This window comes from Silene latifolia, chromosome 8 (genome assembly GCF_048544455.1).
Source record: "Silene latifolia isolate original U9 population chromosome 8, ASM4854445v1, whole genome shotgun sequence".
Lineage (NCBI taxonomy): Eukaryota > Viridiplantae > Streptophyta > Magnoliopsida > Caryophyllales > Caryophyllaceae > Silene > Silene latifolia.
In genome coordinates, this window is record NC_133533.1 from 91,546,460 (window position 1) to 91,569,540 (window position 23,081).

Consider the following 23,081-nt stretch of genomic DNA (forward strand, 5'->3'; position numbering starts at 1 on the left):
GATCCGTGAGAGTCCAATTAAAGGTCTTGCAAGGTCGACGGTTCAGCAATTTTTAACGACTACATAACTCGTTTGCATGATTCATATTGCTAATTGATTGTTGGTTTTTAGCATTAAATTGGTTTAGGCTTTATAGTTGCATTTCGCTATGAGATTGAACTCGTTCCATTAGGTTCTAAGATCGAGTCTAGTTCTTGCTTGGGGACTAGCAAGGGTTTGGTTTGGGGAAGTTTGATGCGTGTCTAAAATATGATGTTTTACACCCTATTTCACACGCATTTTAGAGTTCAATTATGTAGTTTATGCTACTATTTTCCCTATTTCCGTCTACTTTCGTGTTTTTGTATAATATTGTAGAAATGTGAAGAATCCAGCGGAAATCGAGCCGAATCCGTCCCTAAGTACTTAGCATTGCATTTGACATGGAGTTGTGACTCGAGAGATGAACTTGGTGTGCGTATCAAGGCCTGAAAGATAGATTTTCAAGAGTTTCAGAAGCGGATTACCAGCTACAGTGGTCTATAGACTGACCTACATGGTCTATAGACTGTCAGAATGCTGAACAGTTTACTGCAGGCTGCTGAAAATGACTATATCTCGAGTTCTAGATCTGATAATCGAATGATTCAAATTGGAAGTGAAAGCTTATCCTCTTAGCTTTCCAACGCCGCGTAAAACGCCTGATTTGACCATGTAACGAAGAAATGACAGCTGTTTTAAGATCGGTGCGCGCTGCAGAATTTATCAGAAGCTTCTGTACAGCGCATCTTGGTCGATCGACCGGTCCCAGTGGTCGATCGACCACCCCACGAACTGACGCGCAAGTTAAAATTAGAATTCCGAGGCCCAATGTAATTAGGTTTTAGGAATAAGTTACATAAGGCTATCTATATAACGTAACCTGATGTTTCAGAATAGGCATCAAGTCATTAGGGGGAATTAATTAGGGTTGGATTATTTCATTAGTTTAGATTAATTTGTCATCAATAAAGTTTTCTTTCGCATTGACTTATTTTCTTTCCTCTTCAATTCATCTTTACGGTATTCTTCTGTTTCGTTGTTCAATTTCGTTGCTTTAATTCTTCCGTAGTTTAGAATTGATAGTTTAGATTTCCCAAAGCCATTCTCGTTTCATGTTAGTTATTTATTTAATTAATCCAATTATGAAATCAATTGCTTTATTTGTTAATTTTACTGCTGTTATTATCACCATTATGAGTAGCTAAGTACCTTTGCTAAGATGTGAGGGGAGCTATAGCGTAGATGGCGTAGAATAGGTTACCCCTGAATTAGGGCATGGTCGATCGGCTGGCTTAACTGGTCGATCGACTATGTCGTGTGGTCGGTCGACTGAGGTAGTTGGTCGATCGACCAGACCCGTGTTTGATTAGCATTTGTTTGATTCATTAAGTGCAATATTTAACAATGAGATCGAGAGGAGACTTGTTAGATGCTTAGTTTTGACCTACCCGTAGATCGAGAGATAGGGAAGGGCATTAATTAATGAATTAAGACGACTAAATTGCTAAGATCGAAAGATAAGTAATTTAGGCTTTATGAATCACTTTTCAGAGCGAGAGCTAGTATTAGTGAGACCTAGGGACTAGTAGCATAGGCCGAAAGGAGCTACTAGTTAGATTGGACCGAGAGGACATGTTTTACCCATCCTACACGACTGTATTTAAGAGTTACCTAGGATTATGTGCCATCGCAGCTATAGTGAACCGACCATCTTAGCTCCTTTTTATCATTTGCTTACTCTTATTTTTATTATTTGTTTATCTATTTTCGCATTTAGATTTAGTTAAAACTCAAATCAACCCCCCCCCCCCCCAGAAATTCATAGACTTAAATAAAAACAACTTGACTCTCTACCTCCCTGCGGATCGACTCTTACTACCGCTTGCTAGTTGTAGTTTGGAAATTATAAATATTATTTGGTACTCACTTCGACAGGTATCATACAACTTCTTCCTCATGGTAAGGTGACGGAAAGAATAAGAGGAAGAATCAACCGGAGGCTCTACAGACCTTAGCCTCTCCAATAGCCACACTTGGAGGATCCTTGGAGATCCAAACGAGGGAGCTTCTCCACTAGAGCCCTCCTTGTCTAGAGCTTGGATGATCTTGCCGAGTACCAACCATGATGGATCTCTACCATTCTCCATTTGCTTAACCACATGCACAAGGGTCATGCTACCATAACATTTTGGCCCCTCCTTCTTCAAAGCATCAACAAAGAGGTATACATGGACAAGGCAAAAGGCGAGAACCCTTCTCCTAGCCACCTCCGAAACATTGGCATCCAATCGGTTTGAGAAAATGTTGATGAGAGCCAACATATCGACACCATGAGGAGCAAGAAGAAAGTTGACTTGACTTGTCGACAAACCCAACATTGAACGGAATTTCTCCTTGTAACACAACCGAATCGGAGGAAGCACCATAACACAACCCGGCCACCCACCAATGGCCCCAACTTCTTCGGCAAGAGGACAAATCTCGCCTTTCGGAAAAACGAAAACGTGATGTTTCGAATCCCAAAACCGAGAACATGCTTCGAGAAATGAGGATTGCACCTTGACTTGACGAAGCACCAACAATTGACCAACTCCCATGCAAACGAGTTGATACTTCTCGGGAGGCGACAAATCCCGACACCATTGTCGCAACGAATTCTCAAAGGCATCCATGAAATATTTTGTGGAAGAAGAAGAAGAGGTTTTGTAGAGATGTTTTTCATGTTTCGGATGATAAAACAATGAAGCACAAACATCACTATTTATACAAAACAATCAGCGCGTTTTTCAGAAAAAAGGGAGAACTGCTTCATATCGCTAAGTGGCTCGCGCCTCTTTGGCCTATTCTCAGGATTCCCACCTTGAATTGTCCCTTTCAAGTTGTGTTTTCTCCTAACACCTCAAACCTCCCACCGGAATGCTCACGCCTCTTCAGGATGGTCTAGGACATTTTCTGTTTCCTCACATTCATATTTCCTTGTTTTCGCGTTTTACGAAATCCGACACGGTTTCTACGACGCAGCTTTAAACATACAGATTTTTCTTTCTTTTTTTAAAGGGGGAAGGGCTAGTCGCCCCGATCCGCGACGGATCGTTTCCATGTCAGTCGAAATTCCGAAAAATGTTCGCCTTTTCGCACTTTTTCAAAATTCAAGCACTCACAAAATCCGAGTCTTGATCTCACAAAAATCAAATCAAATACACTCGCAAAAATCTATTCTAAAATTCACCCCTGGCGGTTTGAGTTTGAATTTTTTTCGAGTCACAAATCAATTTCAACAATTTCAATCCAATTTAATTCAAGACACGAGTTAATTGCTCAAATTTTCAAATCAATTTCTTTTTTAAGAAGTCCGAATACGACGACTCGTCGCAGAATTTTTCAAAATATCATTTCAAATTTCAATTTTTAACTTCGTGTCATCGCGGTTAAATTTTGTTTTCAATCAAATGTCTTTTTTTACGTGTTTACATTTATGCGTATGTGCTACCTGTCGCCTATTTTCTACACCAATGATTCAGGAACTGGTGCAAAGCAAAAGGGGAACTGACAGCCGACAGCACTTCTCCGAAACACAACACAAAAAAAGCCAAAATCATAAAATGAACCATAATCCAAAAACACATATATACAAACCGCCTCACGCAAAATACATCAACACACGTTTGATAGAAACGACTGACTATGCAAACAGGAGCTAGTACAGACATCTATCATACAGACACTGGCCTAAGACAACGAACTGGGGGCTATCTGCCACTTACCGAACTAAGCACTCCCTATCCTTTCGCTCGGAAAAGAAAAGGAGCAACACAGGAAACAGAGGAGTAACAACAGAAGCAGAGGTGGTTACCACGACGGTAATACCTCGCTCCTACTCCACGACAAAAAAGAAGACAGTGTCTGGCAGACTTCAGATGATAAGGAGGCCAAGAACCATGATGCGGCGCACCACCCCGGTGTTGACCCCCAATCATCAGCCATCCTGTCTATGAGCCACAAAGAAAAGGACAAGTCGGCCACGTCAGCCACCTCCCCTTCTCTACGGAAGCATCCTCTACCACCTCCTCGGCTCCAGTAGCCCTCCTCCTCCTGGTAACCCTCCTCCCAGAAGTACCAGCCTCAGACCCTATCTGAGCTCTCTCAACGTGAGCAGCCTCAACAACAGGCTCCTCCCGAGCCCCAACGGCTCCCTCAACACCAGCTGTCCCAATAACGGGCCCCTCACGAACCTCTGCGGCTCTCTCTGCCCTAACAGCCTCCTCGGAGGGCCCCTCCTCCTCAGAAGCGTCCTCCACTGTCACGTCAGGCGCACTGGCGGGAGTACTAACCGACCCTGTCCCAAACAGGTCCTCTAAATTCGCAGCAAGGGACCCAGTAGGTCCCGAACGTTCCCCTGCAATCAAAGGCAAACAAAGAACGTCAGCCGAAATTTCGGCATTATGACGGCGTAAAATGGACAAATCCAAAAAAACCCTGCAAAGCAGAACAAGGGCATCCCGCCCAAACCCAACCAAACAAAAACAATTCACAAAAAACGCACAAAAAACGACTCGCTCTTCTTTTCAAGCAAAAGACGAGTCAAAACAACGGCAAATGAAAATGGCACCTCAAGACCCGCACAAGGTCCGGCAACAACCCAAAATACGTTCCCGATGCAATGGGGTGTTTTCCACAACTCAAAGAGGCAATTTCTACGCCAGTTTGAGCGCAAACCGGTCAAAATTTCAAAATGTGACCACAACGAGGCAACGTGATTTTACCACGTCTCAAAGCGACCTAAACTACCAATAATGTCCATTTCAAGACGAACTGACTCAATTCAAGCCTAAACAGGCGCTTATCTCGTCAGACAGGAGACCGCTTCAAAAGCAAAAATTACAATTTTTGCCCACAACACCCGACAAAGGTCCACAATGGCAAACACAGTCTTTCTTGACTACAATACAACCTAGTAGGACCCATTACCCAAGCGAATAAACTTGCAATTGTGAAATGAGACGGTTTCTTCGCCTCACTCAAGTTTTTCGAGCATAAGGACGTAAACGGGGACCAAAATGCAAACTAAAAGCACCCCTATACTCCTAAACAGGTTTCTAACCTAATGCAATCATCAATTTCACTCTAAATGAGCTCAATCAAAAACTCCCAAATCGATTTTATGGGTACAAAATTCCGCCCTAATTCAGTCAATCAAAAGACCAACAAATTCAAATGGATTCAAGAGGTAATACATACCTTGAGATGACATGCTGACGATGGCACGGACTGGAACAAGCAAGAAGACCAACAATGGCGTTTTTTTGTTTGTTTTGTCGAGAGGATGAAGAAGGCGAAATGAGAATAGCGAGCAAACCAGTCTCGCGTCTTTTACAGAAAAATAGGGAAGCCCCCTTACCTCGCCAAATAGCTCGCGCCTCAATAAGGTGTTCCCTGCTTTATTCAGCGAAATTTTGGGCTTTGGCCCAATTTCCTATAACAAACCTTAAATTCAAACGACGACAATTAAAACCGTCATTTCAACAATAATAGTGAAAATTCAAATTTCACTATTCCTTCAAATTTCAAAAAACGGAATGGAAACCGCCATTTCAACTTCAACAATAATAGTGAAAATTCAAAATTCACTATTCAAACGACGGCAATTAAAACCGTCATTGCAACAATAATAGTGAAAATTCAAAATTCACTATTCTTTCAAATTTCAAAAAACGGCGATGGAAACCACAATTTCAACTTCAAAAATAATAGTGAAAATTCAAATTCACTATTTCCTTCAAATCTCAACGGCGGCAACATAAACCGTCACTTCAAAAACATAATAGTGAAATTCAAAATTCACTATTTCCATGGCGGCATCAAGAGTCCGCTATTTCAAAACAAGCCTATCCAACGCGGCTATTCTCATGGTCGATCAACCGACCCCACCACGGCTGGCGAGTCTTATAACGCACCGCGGCTGGCGAGCCCTCCTCATATACGCACCATGGCTGGCGAGCCTTACAACGCACCGCGGCTGGTGAGCCCTCCTCATATACGCACCATGGTTGGCGAGCCTTACAACGCACCGCGGCTAACGAGCCCTCCTCATATACGCAACATGGCTGGCGAGCCTTACAACGCACCGCGGCTGGCGAGCTCTCCTCATATACGCACCATGGCTGGCGAGCCTTACTACACACCATGGCCGGCGAACCTTACTACGCACCATGGCTGGCGAGCCTTACTACGCACCATGGCTGGTGAGCCTTACAACGCACCGCGGCGGGCGAGCCTCTTCATATCCGCAACACAGCTGGCGAGCCTTTATCCGCAAGCAAGATACAACCCAAGGACGTATTCCGAAGAGGCCTCGAATACGACTCCCTACCAAAGCTGGCGAGCCTTTGTCCGCAAACACGCAAGGACATATCCGAAGATGCCTCAGGTATGACTGTTTCTTATGGCTGGCGAGCTTTTGTACGTAGTATAACAGACTTTAAACGACCCGCACGGATAGTCGACAGACTCTAAACTGTTCCCGACGACAGGTCCTTGGCTCGTACCCTCGAATCACCTCGGCGTCGCCCTTCCCGACGGCAGGTCCTTGGCCCGAATCCTTTCGAGACACCTCGACGTCGCTTGGGTCTTCAGGTTGTAATCTTCGATTGACCTGGGGGCTCTACTTTGACTTTTGCCCTTTCCAAGCCTCAGTCAAAGTGGGGGCTCTGTAGATACCAAGTATCTGCTGAGACTCCAACAAACACCCGATGATTATCAGACTACAACATGCATTGGAATCCCAGCGTTTGATCGAAAGTTCGTGTACAACTTTACGTCGGAAAACTTAAAACGATTTCGAAAATAAAACATTTCAAAACTTTTCAAAAGTACCTGGTGTGTTTAATACATGACGACGGGGTCGCAATGACACTAAATAGAGTCAAAACCGACACCGGACCAAAAACCGACTCAAAATTTCAAATCCTGACTCCAACAACGAGTCAAACCGAGTCAAACATAAAAAACAAACCATTCAAATGCTTCCATGTTAAGATTTCCCGGGATCATGAATGGTCAAGTACCAAACATGCGCATACAAATCCTAGGATAGAACAAATCATGATTGCATTTGTGTGAAAGCGACAAGACACCTCGAAGACGTGCGACGTGTGGCTCGCGCCTCTTTGAGCAGCCCAGGTGGCCACGTCGCTCAAAACTCACACAACCACTCATTCTCCTATAAATACCCCTCAAATGCCACCATTTGAGAACTTACGCGAGTGTCCGCCCCCTCTTTTATCCCTTAAAATTCTCGACTCGACTTCCTAAGTCACAATCCGACACGTGTTTACGTCCTACCGATCGTAAACACAAGCCTTACACATCTTTTGGTACCGTCATCGTGCATTAAATCACTTGACCGACCATCTCGACCACTACACCATCACTAAACTTAATAAAACACTCTTTTTACTTACTAAATAGGTTTTAAACCGAGTCTTTTCCGACCAAATGATTTGATACACTTACGTCGGTTTCTCGCCATAAGCCAAGCATGTAAGTATGAGGGTGGAAAAGTCCTCTTTTTATCATGTCTTTACTTGTTTCATGACTATAACATGCTAAATCATGCATAACATGGTCCAAAACATGGGAATAATGAGCCAAAACCGGACTTTTTGGTTGAGGTAGAGGCTACTTACGTAGCACATAGGCTCGCGCCTAAAGCACCCTGCCCAGCCTTAAGTCCAATCCGTGTTTGGTCTCTTCTTTTCCTCTATTTTTCATTTTCATATTTGTAATCGGTTTTTACCATTTCAAGTATTTTCAAACCATTTTTCACAAGTTTAACCATAAAACATTTTTCACCCTTGGTTCTTAATACCATGACGGTTTAATCCGTGTTTCGGTGATAATATTTGGTTAATTACATTTAAAAGATATTTTAAAATATTTTATTTTATTTCTTTACATTTTGAAAGGTATTTTAAATATGCATATTGAATTAGGATGAGAGAGATTTTAGAGAGAGATTATGCTCTAAAAATCTGATTAGGGATCTTAATCAATTGCAATGGCAAAACGTAGGAACCCTAAAACTAATAATCCTAAATCAAATAATAGTAATCAAAGTACTAATCGTAATAATCAAAATAATTCCAAAACACAAAAACAAGTAGATAGTAATACAGCTAGTACGAGTAATTCATCAAGCACTCCTAAATCTGCTCAACGGGTAAGCTTAAACTTTCCTCCGTTGACGAACTCTGAGCTTGATGTCATTGTGGAGAAAGATGAACAAAGTGAGGAGGAGATTACGGAACCAGCAGAGGAGCAAGTCCCAGTGCCTGTTGCGGTATCATCGCCACCGGTTCTTTGATTATCGACGGCTGATGTAGCGGAAGAGGTAAATTTCTGGTCATCTGCGGTGTATTGTTTTATCCTTGGGGTGAACCCTCCGGCGAGTGTCATATCGGGCTTTGTCAAACGAGTTTGGCAATCCTTTGGAGTGGATCGTATCTCTTTTCTTCCGAATGGGATTTTTCTGGTTAGGTTTAAGACCAAGGAGAAATAAAAAGAGGTAATCAATAATGGTCATCTAATGTTTGACAATAAACCTGTTATTGTTAATGAATGGAAACCAGAGTCAGAGTTGGTTAAACATGAAGTTAAATCAATTACTATTTGGATGAAGATGTATGGCCTGGATATTAAATTCTGGGGATCTGGATGTTTATCAAAGATTAGTGGATTGGTTGGGAAATTCTTGCGATGTGATGATGCAACTACTCACAGAGCCTTTCTAGGGTATGCGAGAGTTCTGGTTGAGGTTCAGATTGGGCAGGAATTCCCAACTGAAATAGTGTTTTTGGATGAATTGGGTAAAACACAACAAATCAAAGTAGTTTATGATTGGCTCCCTATGTCTTGTGATAAGTGCAAGGGCATGGGGCACTTAGCTGATCAGTGCAGGAAGGAGGCAAGTGCTAAGACTAAGAGAGTTTGGAGGCCAAAAGTTACAAAGACTGCTGGTCCTGCTAAACATCATACTCATGTCCCTCCTAAAACCGCTGCAGTAGGAACCCCTCCTGCTCAGGTGGTAACCCCTGCACCTACGGTGTCTGTTGCAGTACCAGTCACTTTGGAAAGCTCTCCTGTGATTGCTACTCACTCTTTACCTAGGAGGTTCATTAGCAAGATGTTAAGGCAGGATTCGGGGGAACCTAGGATGTTTACACCTAGGGGTCTCTCATTTATGGATGCTCTTACTTTGTCAATGCAGAAAGTGAGAAATGGGAGTGTTGGAAATAGAGTAATCCTGGCTGGCTGTTCTGAGAATGGGTAGCATGGGTTTTTGGAATATTAGGGGCATGAATAGCCTAAATAAACAAAAAGAAATAAGGTGGTTTCTCCATCAGAATAATATAGGCTTATTTGGGTTGTTAGAAACTAAAATAAAAGGGAGTCAGTGGGTGAAGATAAGGAATAATATTTGTGAACATTGGTCCATATGCACTAATAGTGGGTGTCATCCTGGTGGGAGGGTGTGGTTAATTTGGCAACCTTCTATGTATCAGGTGGATATTCAGTTGGTGACTAATCAATGTATCCATGCTCAAATTTTAGATAAAAGTACTCTGAAGGAATTTGGGATGACTATGGTGTATGGATTCAATAGAAGTCATGAAAGGGTACCTCTGTGGGGAAGTCTGATAAGCTGTGCAGCTACTGTCACGGGGCCATGGATTGTTTGTGGAGATTTTAATAGTGTCATTGAGATGAATGAGAGAATTGGGGGCAATGCTGTGTCTTGGAGTGAGATGGCCCCAATGAGGGAGATGATGGACCATTGTCAGTTATCTGAATTGAAAACTGTTGGGTCTTACTATACCTGGACCAATAAGCATGAGGTTGGTTCTAAGGTTTATAGTAGGATTGATAGGGTCCTTATTAATGAAGAGTGGATGAATGTCTTCCCTGATTCATTTGCTAACTTCCTTCCTGAAGGATTGTATGATCATTGTCCCTGTATCATAAGTAATTATGCTATGGGGGTGAGGAATAAAGCTCCATTTAAGTACTTCAACATGTGGGCTTTGGCTGAGAATTTCAAGGAGGTAGTTAAAGCTGGATGGCAGATTGATGTTCCAGGGACTCCTATGTACCAAGTTGTTAAGAAACTGAAAAATTTGAAGAAGGGTATGAGACAATTGAATAAGGAAAGCTTCAGTGACATTGAAAATCTTACTCAAGTTACTGAACTTTCCTTGAAGCATTTTCAAGAGAAATTAAGATTTGAACCTTTGAATGAAAGATATTGTGAGGCTGAACAAGCTTGTGCTGAGGATCTTAAAAATTTGAAGAAAGCTAGGGATCAGTATTTAGCTCAAAAGGCCAAAGAGCACTGGATGAAAGAGGGAGATGAGAATACGTCCTTCTTTCATTCCAGTATTAAAAAAAGGGGAGTTAAAAATAGGGTCTATCAGCTTAGGGATAAGGATGGAGTGCTCTGTACTCGTCCTGAGGAGATTCAGAGAGCTTTTGAGGATTTTTATAAGGGACTGCTTGGCACTTCTAATGATGTTAACCAGGTTCATTTGGGTGTTGTCAGGAGTGGTCAATGTCTTAGTGATGCCCACAAAGCTAGTTTGGATGCTCCCTTAACTGATGAGGAGATTAAAGTAGCTATGTTCTCTATCCCTGGGAATAAGTCACCTGGTCCAGATGGATTTGGGAGTCAATTTTTTAAGGATAGCTGGAATGTGGTTGGGGGAGATGTTGTGAAGGCCATTAGGAATGTTTTATATTCTGGTAAACTCTTGAAGGAATGCAATAACACTATCCTTACTTTGATTCCAAAAGTTGATAACCCTGAGAATGTGATGCAATTTCGCCCTATTGCTTGTTGCAATACGGTGTATAAATGCCTGGCCAAAGTAATCTGTAACAGGTTGTCAGGCATCCTCCCTGAGATTATCAGTTAGTCACAGAGTGCCTTTGTACAAGGAAGGGATATAGTGGGTAATATAATGGTCTGCCAAGATCTTATCAAATTGTACAAGAGGAAATCTTGCTCTCCTAGGCTCTTGATGAAAATAGATCTTCAGAAAGCATACGACTTGGTGATGTTCTGTAGAGGGGATAAGGACTCAATTTCTATGATGTTGAGGGCTTTTGAAACCTTTTCTAAAGCGTCTGGATTGAGGATGAATGAGGGTAAGTCTAATTTGTTTAGTAATGGGGTGCCTGAGAGCTTGATGAAGAGCATTGAGGAGGCCACGGGTATGAAGAGGGGCACTATTCCTTTTAGGTACTTGGGTGTTAATATTCAACCTAAGAGACTGGGGATTCTTGACTGTCACTTGCTTGTGGATAGGGTGACTGAGAGATTAAGGAGTGTTGGGAGTAAGAAGCTGTCTTATGCAGGGAGAGTAATTTTGATTAAAGCTGTATTTCATTCCTTGCACACTTATTGGGCGCGTATATTCATCTTGCCTAAAACTATTCTCAACAAGATTGATGCTATGTGTAGGAAATTTTTGTGGCATGGTAATGAGGCAAAGGAGAGCCCTGCCTTGGTGTCCTGGGCTAAAATATGCAAGCCAGTGAAGCAGGGTGGTCTCGGATTTAAAAACTTGCATAAGTGGAACATTGCTTCAATTGGAAAATATGTATGGTGGATTGAAGCAAAGGCTGATCACTTGTGGGTTAGATGGATTCATGCTGTCTATCTGAAGCATCAGACTTAGCAAAATTATAAACCTTCACCCTCTTCCAGCTGGGCTTGGAGGAAGATTTGCTGGGTAAAGGAATTACTTAACCAGATTCTTTTTGATGCTTCTTGGAGGGATACAGGGCAACATTACACGAGTAAACTTGGATATCAATGGTTGGCAGAAGAGGAGATGTAGGTGGAGTGGCACCCTTGGATGAGTAATAGGATGCTGCAATCTAAGCATGCCTTTTTCATCTGGCTTGCTGCTCAGAACAGGTTACTAACTCAAGACAGACTGAGTACTATGAACATTATTCAGTCCAATTGTTGTTTCTTATGTGGGAATGAAGAGGAATCTCTGGAGCATTTGTTTTTCAAGTGTGGATTCAGTAAGAGATGTATGCTGTTACTGGGTCAATGGATGCAGATTACTATACCAGAACAGGGGGTGATTCATTGGTGGATACACCTGAGAGTTCGATCCCTGATGGTGAAGCATGTTATGGCTACAGGGATTGCTAATTTGATGAACCAGATTTGGTATTATAGGAACTGCAGTAGAGTGGATCAGCTGGTCCCCAGACCTGGATTAGTGTTTCAAAATGTCAGAACTCAACTTTGTAATAGAATACGTTGTAAAAGTGAAATCAAGATGTCTAGTGAAGCTAAGCAATGGATAGATAGTCTCATTGCTAGGCAGTAAGATGTTTAGGGAGGAATCATTATAAGTGTAATTGGTGATTTGGCATTAATATTAACTTACCTTTTCCCAAAAAAAAAAAAAAAAAGAAAGGTATTTTAAAGCCTTTTATCATTTCTTTACATTTTCAAAATAAATGTATTAGTCACCAACACAAAGTCATCCTTGGTTCTATATACCATGTCGAGTTTTAATCCGAGTACGATGATGAGTATCGACTAATCATATTCAAATGAACTTAAAACAATTAGTTCATATTCATTTTCAAAACTATTCATGTCAAGCTTTCAAAGTCGAACCCGATATCGAATACCGTCAAAACAATGACAATTATTCAAGTCTCGTCCTTCAAATCAACACAAATACGGCCTAAATGGCCTTTTCAAACCAAAACGGGTTCAAATACCCATTTTTCAACACGTTTTATAAAAGTTTTTCAATGGTGAGAACGCGTCATATATCGTTGACTGACCCGCGCCTAAACAGGCCGTTTCTTTTTCTATTTTCAAACCAGGGGAGACCCCCTTACATCGCCAATAGGCTTGCGCCTCTTCTGGCTGCCTGATGCAGGGTCTGTTCCCCTTCCAACATTGGTCTAGGACGATCCCAACTCCGGCTAACCCGGATATAGGACGAATCAGATGACTAATTTGCCCATTCAAAAATCATATTTGCAAAGTGCCTTACTAAGACAAATGGATCACGTTATGCACCATAAACCTAATTTGGTAAATGGATGTTTAATTTCCGTCTTTCATGTAAATCAACCATAAATCCAACTCGACATCTTATACTTGATACTTGGATTAAATCAACCGACTTAAAAAGCTCTCACATGCTAGGTTTAAACTTTTGGATGCGCATTCATGCATTTAAACCGTTTTATCAGCTTTTGCATTCAACCAACCAAGATCTATCAGTAGAGGCCGCTACCGCGAGCGGGATTGTGTGTCTGATTAAAGGGCTTCCCAATACGTACCTTAACCTCTTACTCAGAAACTTTGGATAGTGGACGACCTTATCCAGGGCGTACGAGAGTCATTCTAGAGATAGGATGCTAAAGAGGGACGATTCCTTATCTTTAGTACCTATGTCAAACACTGCTTTGTGCTTTGTTTGACCGAGGTATAAAGTGGATTCGAACAGATTCCAAGCATCCCACAAATGCTTGGTCGCGACTCCGAACATCTCCAATCGTTTCGAGACCCTTGCCGAGACGAAACCGACCAATCTAAAACGATCCGGTCGAAAGCATACTTTTACGCCGCCGAGCGTGGCTTTCGAAAGACCGCTGCATGTCCACATATTGGCTTGGCGTATAGGTGGCCCGTGACTACGGACTGGTAGGTGGCCCATAACCACAGACCGGCCTGTGGCCCATGTCCACACAATTATAAATAATAGAATTATCCCACATTGAAAGATTAACATAAGGTGTGATGATCTTATGATTATATATATGAGTCATCCTTTGAACTTAAATATCAACCCAAAATCTTTTGAGTTTCTTAAGTATTGTTTTAAATAACTCTTATATGTTACACTTGTCTTATACTCCCTCCATTCAACTCCACACTACCACTTTCTTTTTTCACGTTTGCCAACGCGTCTTTTACGCGCTAAATATCGTTAGCTACGTATTTGCAAAAAATATAAAAGTTAGATATTTTTAATGTACTCGTAACGACGAATAAAATAAGATCCCACATAAAATATATTTTCACTTATATATTGGGAGAAAAATCAAATTGAATGCTTAATTATGAATAGTGTACAAAATAGATAATGGTAGTGTGGAGTTGAATGTAGGGAGTATGTTACAGTTGTTTTGCTCTAACAGTTAAATTGACACGAGTGACCAGGATTTTTCTTGATTCAATTATCTAATTATATTATACTTTAATCTAACAATCGAACACCGATAAGACTAACTAACAATTGTAACAATAAATATGCATGAGCTCCATAATTAATACATCTTAAAAGCGATTAATATTGATTAATTCAATTTAATGAGAATGATGATGTGGTGAACATACTACGTATAAATAGTAGAATTGTTCCACATCGGAAAATTACCATAAGGTGTGATCATCCTATTATAAATAGTAGAATTGTCCCACATCGAAAGATTAACATAAGGTGTGCTGATCCTATTATTATAAATAGTAGAATTGTCTCACATCGAAAGATTAACATAATATTGGATGATCCTATGATTATAAATATGAGTCATCTTTGGAACTTCAATATCAACCCAAAATCTTTTGAGTCTCTTAAATATTGTCTTAAATAACTCTTATAAGAGTTTGTATTAGTACCTCCACAATAGTTAAATTTATTTCTATTATACTTTTGATTTTGGTGGTTTCACAATTATATAATTATATATTGTTATATCATCTCCTTTTCTACTCAAATTTAGTAGTTTAGCAATAAGTTATCTATTTTTTAATTTTGAAGCTGAATTTTTAAATAACGAACATACATCAGTAGTATTCTTATTATATAAGAGACTTTAAAGTAACGTTAGATAATGTTAATTTTTCAAGTTTTAACTTTTTTTTTATCTTGAGAGTCCTACCTTAAAAACGACTTAATATTTATAAGAAAAAATTGTTAATTTTATACGTAAGAAAAACTTTGGACTTTAGATAAGATTAGTTTGTCAGCAATAAGATAAAATTGCACAAATTTTACCTATATACGTGCGAAAAACCTTAGACTCTAGATAAGATTAGTTTGTTAGTATTTGCTCATTATTAATCGGATTGGATGTTGAATGTACGAATATTAACATATAGTATTTGCTCATATTATTAAATATTAAATATAACTACTATTAGATATAATGAGTAGCAATTGTCCGTATTTTGAGATTCGGGTTGGATGTCGAGCTAGGTGTGAAAAATATGGTGTATTTATTAGTATGTTATTTGTCCCACATTGAAAAATAATTGAGGTGTTGTGAACATACTACGTATAAATAGTAGATTTGTCCCACATTGAAAGATTAACATGCAAATGGTAGGGTGATCTTATGATTATAAATAGAAGTCATCGTTAAAACTTGGGAATCAACCCAAAATCTTTTGAGTCACTTAACTATTGTGAAAGAGAGCTCTTAAGAGTTTCTATTATTAACGGTTAAAAATAAAATTTAACAAACTATAATTTTGTTGTCGCTAAATTGTATGTTTGCTTATCGTGGCCAAAAACATAGACAGATTTATCTTTTACGCCTTTACGGTGGAATAATAGCAATAAGATGATCACAGGAGTATACATTACATGTGCTTTGTAAAAGAAAGAACATAAAAATAAACTCTATGTATAGGTAATTAGAATATTAATAATTATTATTATTATTATTATTACGGATAATTCACGCGGTACCCCTGAAGTTGGCCACTTTGCACAAAATACCCAAATTTTTGATCCGAAAAATTTAAAGAGGCCATAACTCGTGTTTACGAACTCAGAAAGTGAAGATTTTTTTTTCAAATCGATCATCTTTCCGAGTACTACGATTTGAAAAAAAATTTGACGAGTTTGGAACTCATGACCAGGAGATATGCTCACTCTAAGTTTGTTCGGTCGAAAAAACATTGACGCACAATAACTCCTAGTAGCGGAATCCAAATGCGACAATTTTTTTTTTCAAATTGTAGTTCTCTGAAAGATGAGCGATTTGGAAAAAACATTCGTCACTTTTGGAACTCGTAAACACGAGTTATGATCTCTTTAAGATTTTCGGATACAAAAGTTGGGTATTTTGTGCAAAGTGGCAAACCTTAGGGCTACCCCGTGAATTATCCGTTATTATTATTATGAAAGACGGTCTTATTAATTGAACCAAAATTTTTTGAAATGACTAACTTATAATAATGACATGTGTAAGTAAATTGTCCATATTTGAAGAGTAGGTATATGGTTCAAACAAAATATATACTCTCTCCGTCCCAGTCAATAGTTTACATTTACTTTATTCTCCCTACCAAAATATAGCAAATGTAAACTATTCAATAATTTCACACCCGTCTTTGTATTAATTATAAGGGTTATCAAAGCGCCCCCATTGACTTACACTTATGATGATTAGTACTTAATAAATTTTGCTAGAATTCGAGATAACAAAGCTTTAGAGGCACTACTTAATGCTTAGAATCAAGTACGTATCAAGAGACTAAAAGGGATTAAGATATTTCATTTTTTTAGAATTATGTGACACCTGGATTTGAACCTCGAAACCACTATCTTTATATCAATCATAAGGGCTATCAAAACGCCCCAATTGGCTTTCACTTATGATGATTAGTATTTAATAAATTTTGCTAGAATTCGAGATAACAAAGCTTGAGAGGCTACTTAATGCTTAGAATCAAGTACGTATCAAGAGACTAAAAGGGATTAGGATATTTCATTTTTTTAGAATTATGTGACACCTGGATTTAAACCTTGAAACACCTATTCGATAATGTTCTATAACTTAGTTTTAAAATAATCAAAGTCATTAACTCGTATGAAGTACGGGTTTTCACACTAGTAATTACTAGTCCCTGCAATACGGAATACTGAATTAATAGAAGGGATAGAAGGGTAATTTTGATTTTATATCTAATATCTCAAGAGAGAATCTTTACTAATTTATTCCTTTAATAGGTGCTTATTATGTGCCTATTGGGCACATGATAGAAAAACCGAATATTTGTTTACGTAATGATTACCTTAGGTAGAAATTCTAAGGCAATAATGGCTAAGCAAAAACAGATAATGACTATAGATGTTTGTTTGTTTTCAAATTAGCTTAATTTAGAGGTACATCTTGTGTATAGCACCGCTACACACAACGCAGTATACATTTATGTCATCTTTTTACCTAATACACTCATATTAACAGTTATATATATCAAAAAAATTAATGGGTAGTGACATTTATACAAATTAAATACGGTTTTGTGACAGAATCCTTAATCTAATCAAGAGATCACAAATTACCACCTTTTTACGTGAAATGTTCTAATATCGTGGCTATGTCTAGTCTCATCTTCTCAGCCCTGATATGTTCTTAACCAATCACGAATGCTACTCTCATTGTAAACCTTGAATTACAAAGTTGTAAAGGCAACCATGGAACATACTACAGAAATCATATTCAGAAAATACAGGGCAATGGTAACGCGTAAGAAACCAGAAGCACTAATGTTACGCAACCAGAAGCGCTAAAACCTGAAATTAAATGCATGTCGACGACAAAGGCAAGAACATGACAAAATAATTTATTTCATATAGAATAACTTGAATTCAGTTTTCGTAACTAGTTTGTATAGAGAATCTATGATGCATTTCTCGTCATCTTCTTGTTGATGCAAATCATCACCAACTATGATTTGGAGCACTTTCTCTCTAAAAATCCTGATAGAGCTGAAGGAAATGTAGATTCATATACATATTTAACATACTCATATATGTCGAAATTAATTTGTCATAAAATTAAATGTGGATTTTATGCATGCAAACAATATAATAAAAAGAGAAGAAATCAAGTTCTTACATTGGATTTCGATTTAATGGGCACAAGAGAGATCACCTTTCTCTCTTGTTCTTGAGCTTTCCAAATGGAAGAACAAGGATTCAAGTGTAGAATCCCTCCCAAAAGCATATACCCAAGGAATACATCTTAAAGACTAAAAATAATGTGATCTAGTATTATTATTAGTCTTACTTAAAATATATGACACAAAATATTTTGTTCTCTCATAAATTTCGGTTGAGAGAGAAGAGGATTTTGTGATTTTATTTCTCTAGAAATCTCATAAGATGTAGAGAGCATTCTTAATTTTCTTACACTAGAAAATTGTTGTATTCTATGAATGAATGAATTAGAAAAAGAAAAACTCCTTTTCTTTCCTTAGGGTGGCCGAAAATATGGCCTAGGGTAGCATGCCCAATGCCTTTAGATTTTGCTCTTCTCAAAAGCTTAGGTTGGCATGCCTACTAGCTAGCTTTCATCATTGTGTTTATATTTAAACAATTAACACAATTTCCACTAACTCCCTCTTAATATTTCGGCACTTATAAAATGGAGAGTCCATTTTATATTTTGTCATTTGTCAATTTTGTCACATGTTACATGTTACATGACATGTTACAATGCAATGTATTTTTATCATATTAAAAATCAACGTATTAATAAAAATACGTCATATACAAAAATCGACTTAGTAATTCATAATTACTTGTACCAAAATATTTTACCAATTTATAAATCACAATAAATTGTATTTATAATAATTCATTCAATTCAATTGTTTCCTTAAACAATAATTTCATCTGAGCAATGATACAATTCGATTACTCAGACCGTATCTTATTTAATCATATTTACAATAAGTTACGTAAATTATACTCACAAAATCATCCGTCAATTTTAAGCAATTTAATTAACTCAGATCGGTATACGATTAATTAAATAATCAATTAAGAGTATTTCCCTATAGGTATGACCTAAGGGGATCAATGATCACCACCGTCGCACGACGGTAAATGTCAAACTCTAGTCACCAATCATTACCGATATATGTTGACCGATTGACATGAAAATATTACATCCCACATGTATTCTTAAAATGAGATTTAATAATGATATTTAAATCATGTGATCGCACTATTGTTGAGGACACATTTCCCAACAATCTCCCACTTGTCCTCGACAAGTGTGCGTCACCAATTCTCTTGTCCTATTACTATCTCCCACTCAATGCAAGGTGTCTTTCAGGTCGTACTTGCAAGTGATCATATCGAGAGTGGTTTCCTCGATCCGAGAATAATCGATTGACCGGATTTATCCACTCTGGATACCTTCCGAGCGTGGCCACGCATTTCCAATTCATTACTCCTCGAGTGGCCCCGAGATATTGTTTTAACCCTGACAAGGGGATGGACAATTCCTATCGCACTCATTCCCTTCGACTAGCCACGACCATCATAACCCAAAATATGCCCATTTGACCCCATTTACGAAGGTCGTAGTAACACAAATCAAAGTTAATCTGAAACTGTGCCATCTTAGGTGAATAGTCTTTAGTCAAAAGAATCGACTCATTAGAATACTATAGTAGCTCTCGCCACGACCAGGCTTTATAAATTTGTCAGAACTCTATAAGCGGTCACTGCCCGACAAAGTGTTCCTAACAGTCTGCCTATGTGATCGACTAGTCATCTCACATGACTCTATGGCACTTGAACTTGCCATCAATCGCATCACACTCTAGTCACTTCGAGACGTCACCTCATATAAGTGACTATGGGCGAATACAATGCTAATCCGTGTTCACTTTAACGGGGTTCAATTGTCTCTACAACCCGTTTGGATGTAACAAAGTATAATAAAAGAGTTTTAAAGTAAAACTCGAACGACAAATGCGATTATCACATATGAATAGTCAATGCCCGATTACTATTTCATGTTCTATAATCTAATATGATCTTGTATGTAGTTGTTCATTTCAATTCAATTGAAATGACATGACTCATCATGTTTAGCCTTTGAGAAGGCTTTGGTTAGTAGGTTTTATCAACTTCTTGTACCTTACTCAACCTTACTACATACTCGTTTTCCTTTGTAATTTATACATTTGCATTACAAAACTTTCCGAGTACGTGTCAAGATCCAATCAAGACATAGGCCCTCTAGCCTAAGAATAGCTCCCACTGTTTTCACGATTAATGCGGACTCATCCTTCTTGCACATCCCATGATCGCAAGTGTACTCAATTTCCGTTATAAATATCTCTCATTGTTCTTTATTGCCTAGAACGATTCTAGAAAATCTACTTCTTAATTAACATTGCCACAATGGTATCTTAACCATCCTAATGTGTTTTGATTATGGTTTTGTCGGAAACCATGCGCAATCTCAATTGTCAATTGTCACTTGTGTAACACCCTTACACAATATTGCATCATAAACACTTTGCTTTACTTCCTTAATGCTTCTGCAAGCACTTAAGGGTAATCTTTATAGCTTACTTGGTAAAGATTACTTAAATTCGATTTTTGAAAACAATTCATCATACTTAAAGCATATGAAGTGTTATACATCATTTCTTTTTAATTGATTCGACAAATGGAAGCAAATGAAATCAATCAAATATGTTCAATTTAATTGAACTAGTCATGAATCTTATCAACATAAGACTTCTTACTGACGCTAATATCATGTGGATTTATCTTCATAAATCCGGATATTCAAGATGTATAATAATACTCCAAAAGTCTTAAATCATTCTCAATGATCAATATGTCATCCACATATCGGACTAATTAAAAATTCCGTAACTCCCACTAAATTCCATGTATAAACACAACTTCTCGACTTGTCGAGAAAAGTTTTATCACATGATCAAAACAATGATTCCAACTCATTGATGTCCTACTTAAGACCCTCTCTTAAGTTTCACATTATCTTAGGATTGCAAGAATCTACTAAACTCAAGACATGTATTGAATACATTCCTTCTATTGAAGAAGTGGGTTTTAGATTCACTCGCTATGTATTTCATAACCTCATAATGAAACACAATCCCTAAGAAGATCCAAATAGACTTAAGCATTTCAATTAGTGCAAAACCCTTTGTAGCTAATCTTGCTATGAAATATCTCTTTATTAGTGCAAAACCCTTTGTCACTAATCAAGCCTTTTATTTTGGATTTTCATGGCTCTAAGCCTTGTATTGAGTTGTGACTTAAACACTCTTATGTAAGTCATATGTTCATTACTTTCTAGAAGTAATCAACTTGAATCAACCAATTTCTTTTGTAAGTTATAAGCTCTTTACTTTCTTAAAAGTAGCATGAATTCATCATTTTTAACAAGTGACGAATTTAACCTCCTAGGTTTTGAAGAAACAACGTCTTACACAAAAATGTCTCATGTAGCCAAGAAAGACCCGTTTCTTGCGACATAACATTCTTTGTGGCATTCTTTGTGGCTCTTGGATAATTTCTCCCACTCTGTCTTCTAGAAATAAACCTGTATTTTAGAAAGACAGCTTCATGAGCCGCAAACCCGTCGTGCTCGTGATAATTGCAAGGGAAAATGAGCATTTGTTTCTTGTGAAAAACTTACAACCATGGTACGTTTACCATTTCATATCTCATATGATTCGATTTATTGGAAAAATAATTTAGACAAAAATGATAAAATCCCCAAAAGGATCAAGTAACTCAAAGTAACTTGATCGAAGTCCAAACCTTATCGAATAGCGTTTGAATTCTTATCCAATCATACATTATCCCATAATGCGTGTTAAGAGAGATTAAATTGTGATACTATGTGATATTATATCAAAGTCTTCACTTTGATAATCCCATCACGACTAAATCGTGATTCCTTGAACTCTTTGAAATCCTTCAAAGATTTCTCTATTTACCTTATTAAGTGAACATATTAGTGTCAACTTAAATTGTTGGTAAAAGATAATGATCAACCTAATTTTGGATCGATGATTTACAACCTCGATCTCCTTTTAAACCAAAAGGCACGAGGCATCTTGCTTTGAATACAAGATACGCATATACCATTAACAATCTAATGGTTTCAAGAGTACTCGATAACTCTTTGCGTTCATCATTCCAAAATTTAAGGTTTAATCTTGGGTTACCAGTTTAAATCTTACATCATCTACATGATATATCATTCTAGTTTGGTTTAGAATATAATCACCTTGATAATGGGCTAGCCATACATCAAATCGTGGTGTATAGGGTCACAAAAGTGAAACCTCTTTTGTATCTTAACAAGTTTGTATCCTTATTTAGAGTTTATGTACTCAATACTCACAATTAAGTACAACTCCAAACCCAAAAACTAGATTTAGTACACAATGACTCTATCTCTCGACTTCATTGTTGCTAGTCATCATATTCTAATCATCCTATGTATCAAGTACAATGATGAAAACCTCCACTGGTTTCTAATATTGACGAAGTGGTACTAGCAAAATGTATGTTTAATGAAATAAACATTTAAAGAAGAAGGTCCCATTAGATGTCCCACAACTAACTTGTTGATTCTTCAATAATTTGGGGTAGTTTCCTTTCTCGTGTCTAACATTTAAGACAACGTAAACTTTATCGGTTGGGATTGATAGGTTTAGTATCGTTATTCTCAACAACTTTACCTTTGACATAACCTTGTATCAATTCCATTATTATCTTTACTTCTTGTACCTCGTCCTCATCTTAACGGTTTAAGAGAATGCTCCCACTTATTTCAATGAGTCTTTGCTTTGAGAAGCAAAATTGAATTCATGAAGATTACTCTTCATTTGTTCGTTTTAGTCTTAAAAACTTTCATTGAAGTGGTTGCGTTATTTTGGTCAATTACGAATTCTTGACAAAACTAATTACCAAAACAACTTTATCGATTCGATGTACTTAATGCATTTAAGTACATGAATAACAGTTCATTGCAAGTAGATGTGTTAGTCAAGAATCAAAAACCTGTTTGATAATGAATAACATTAATCTATACTCTTTACAAGAGATCCTTAGCAATGGTTCATTTGAGGTTTTAGAAGCAAACTCATATTTGTCTTTAGTTACGATATTTTAATGGAGATTTGAATCAAAAACGAAATGATATCGTATATGAATTGT

The 23,081-nt window shown here is 38.0% G+C and overlaps 2 protein-coding genes across 2 annotated transcripts in view; one reads left to right on the forward strand and one right to left on the reverse strand.

The window, feature by feature from the left end:
- The window catches only part of LOC141597075 (F-box protein At4g22280-like), a 218,174-nt gene that overhangs the window by 103,580 nt on the left and 91,513 nt on the right, over nt 1-23,081 (reverse strand). The gene's annotated exons all lie outside the window — the stretch shown is intronic.
- On the forward strand, nt 11,946-12,422 carry LOC141595519 (uncharacterized). Its single transcript, XM_074415483.1, has one exon. The coding sequence runs from the start codon at nt 11,946-11,948 to the stop codon at nt 12,420-12,422; it is 477 nt and encodes a 158-aa protein (XP_074271584.1).

Excerpts from the sequence above, each read along its gene's own strand:
- LOC141595519 (XM_074415483.1), top strand. The coding sequence starts at position 11,946 with ATGCTGCAATCTAAGCATGCCTTTTTCATCTGGCTTGCTGCTCAGAAC.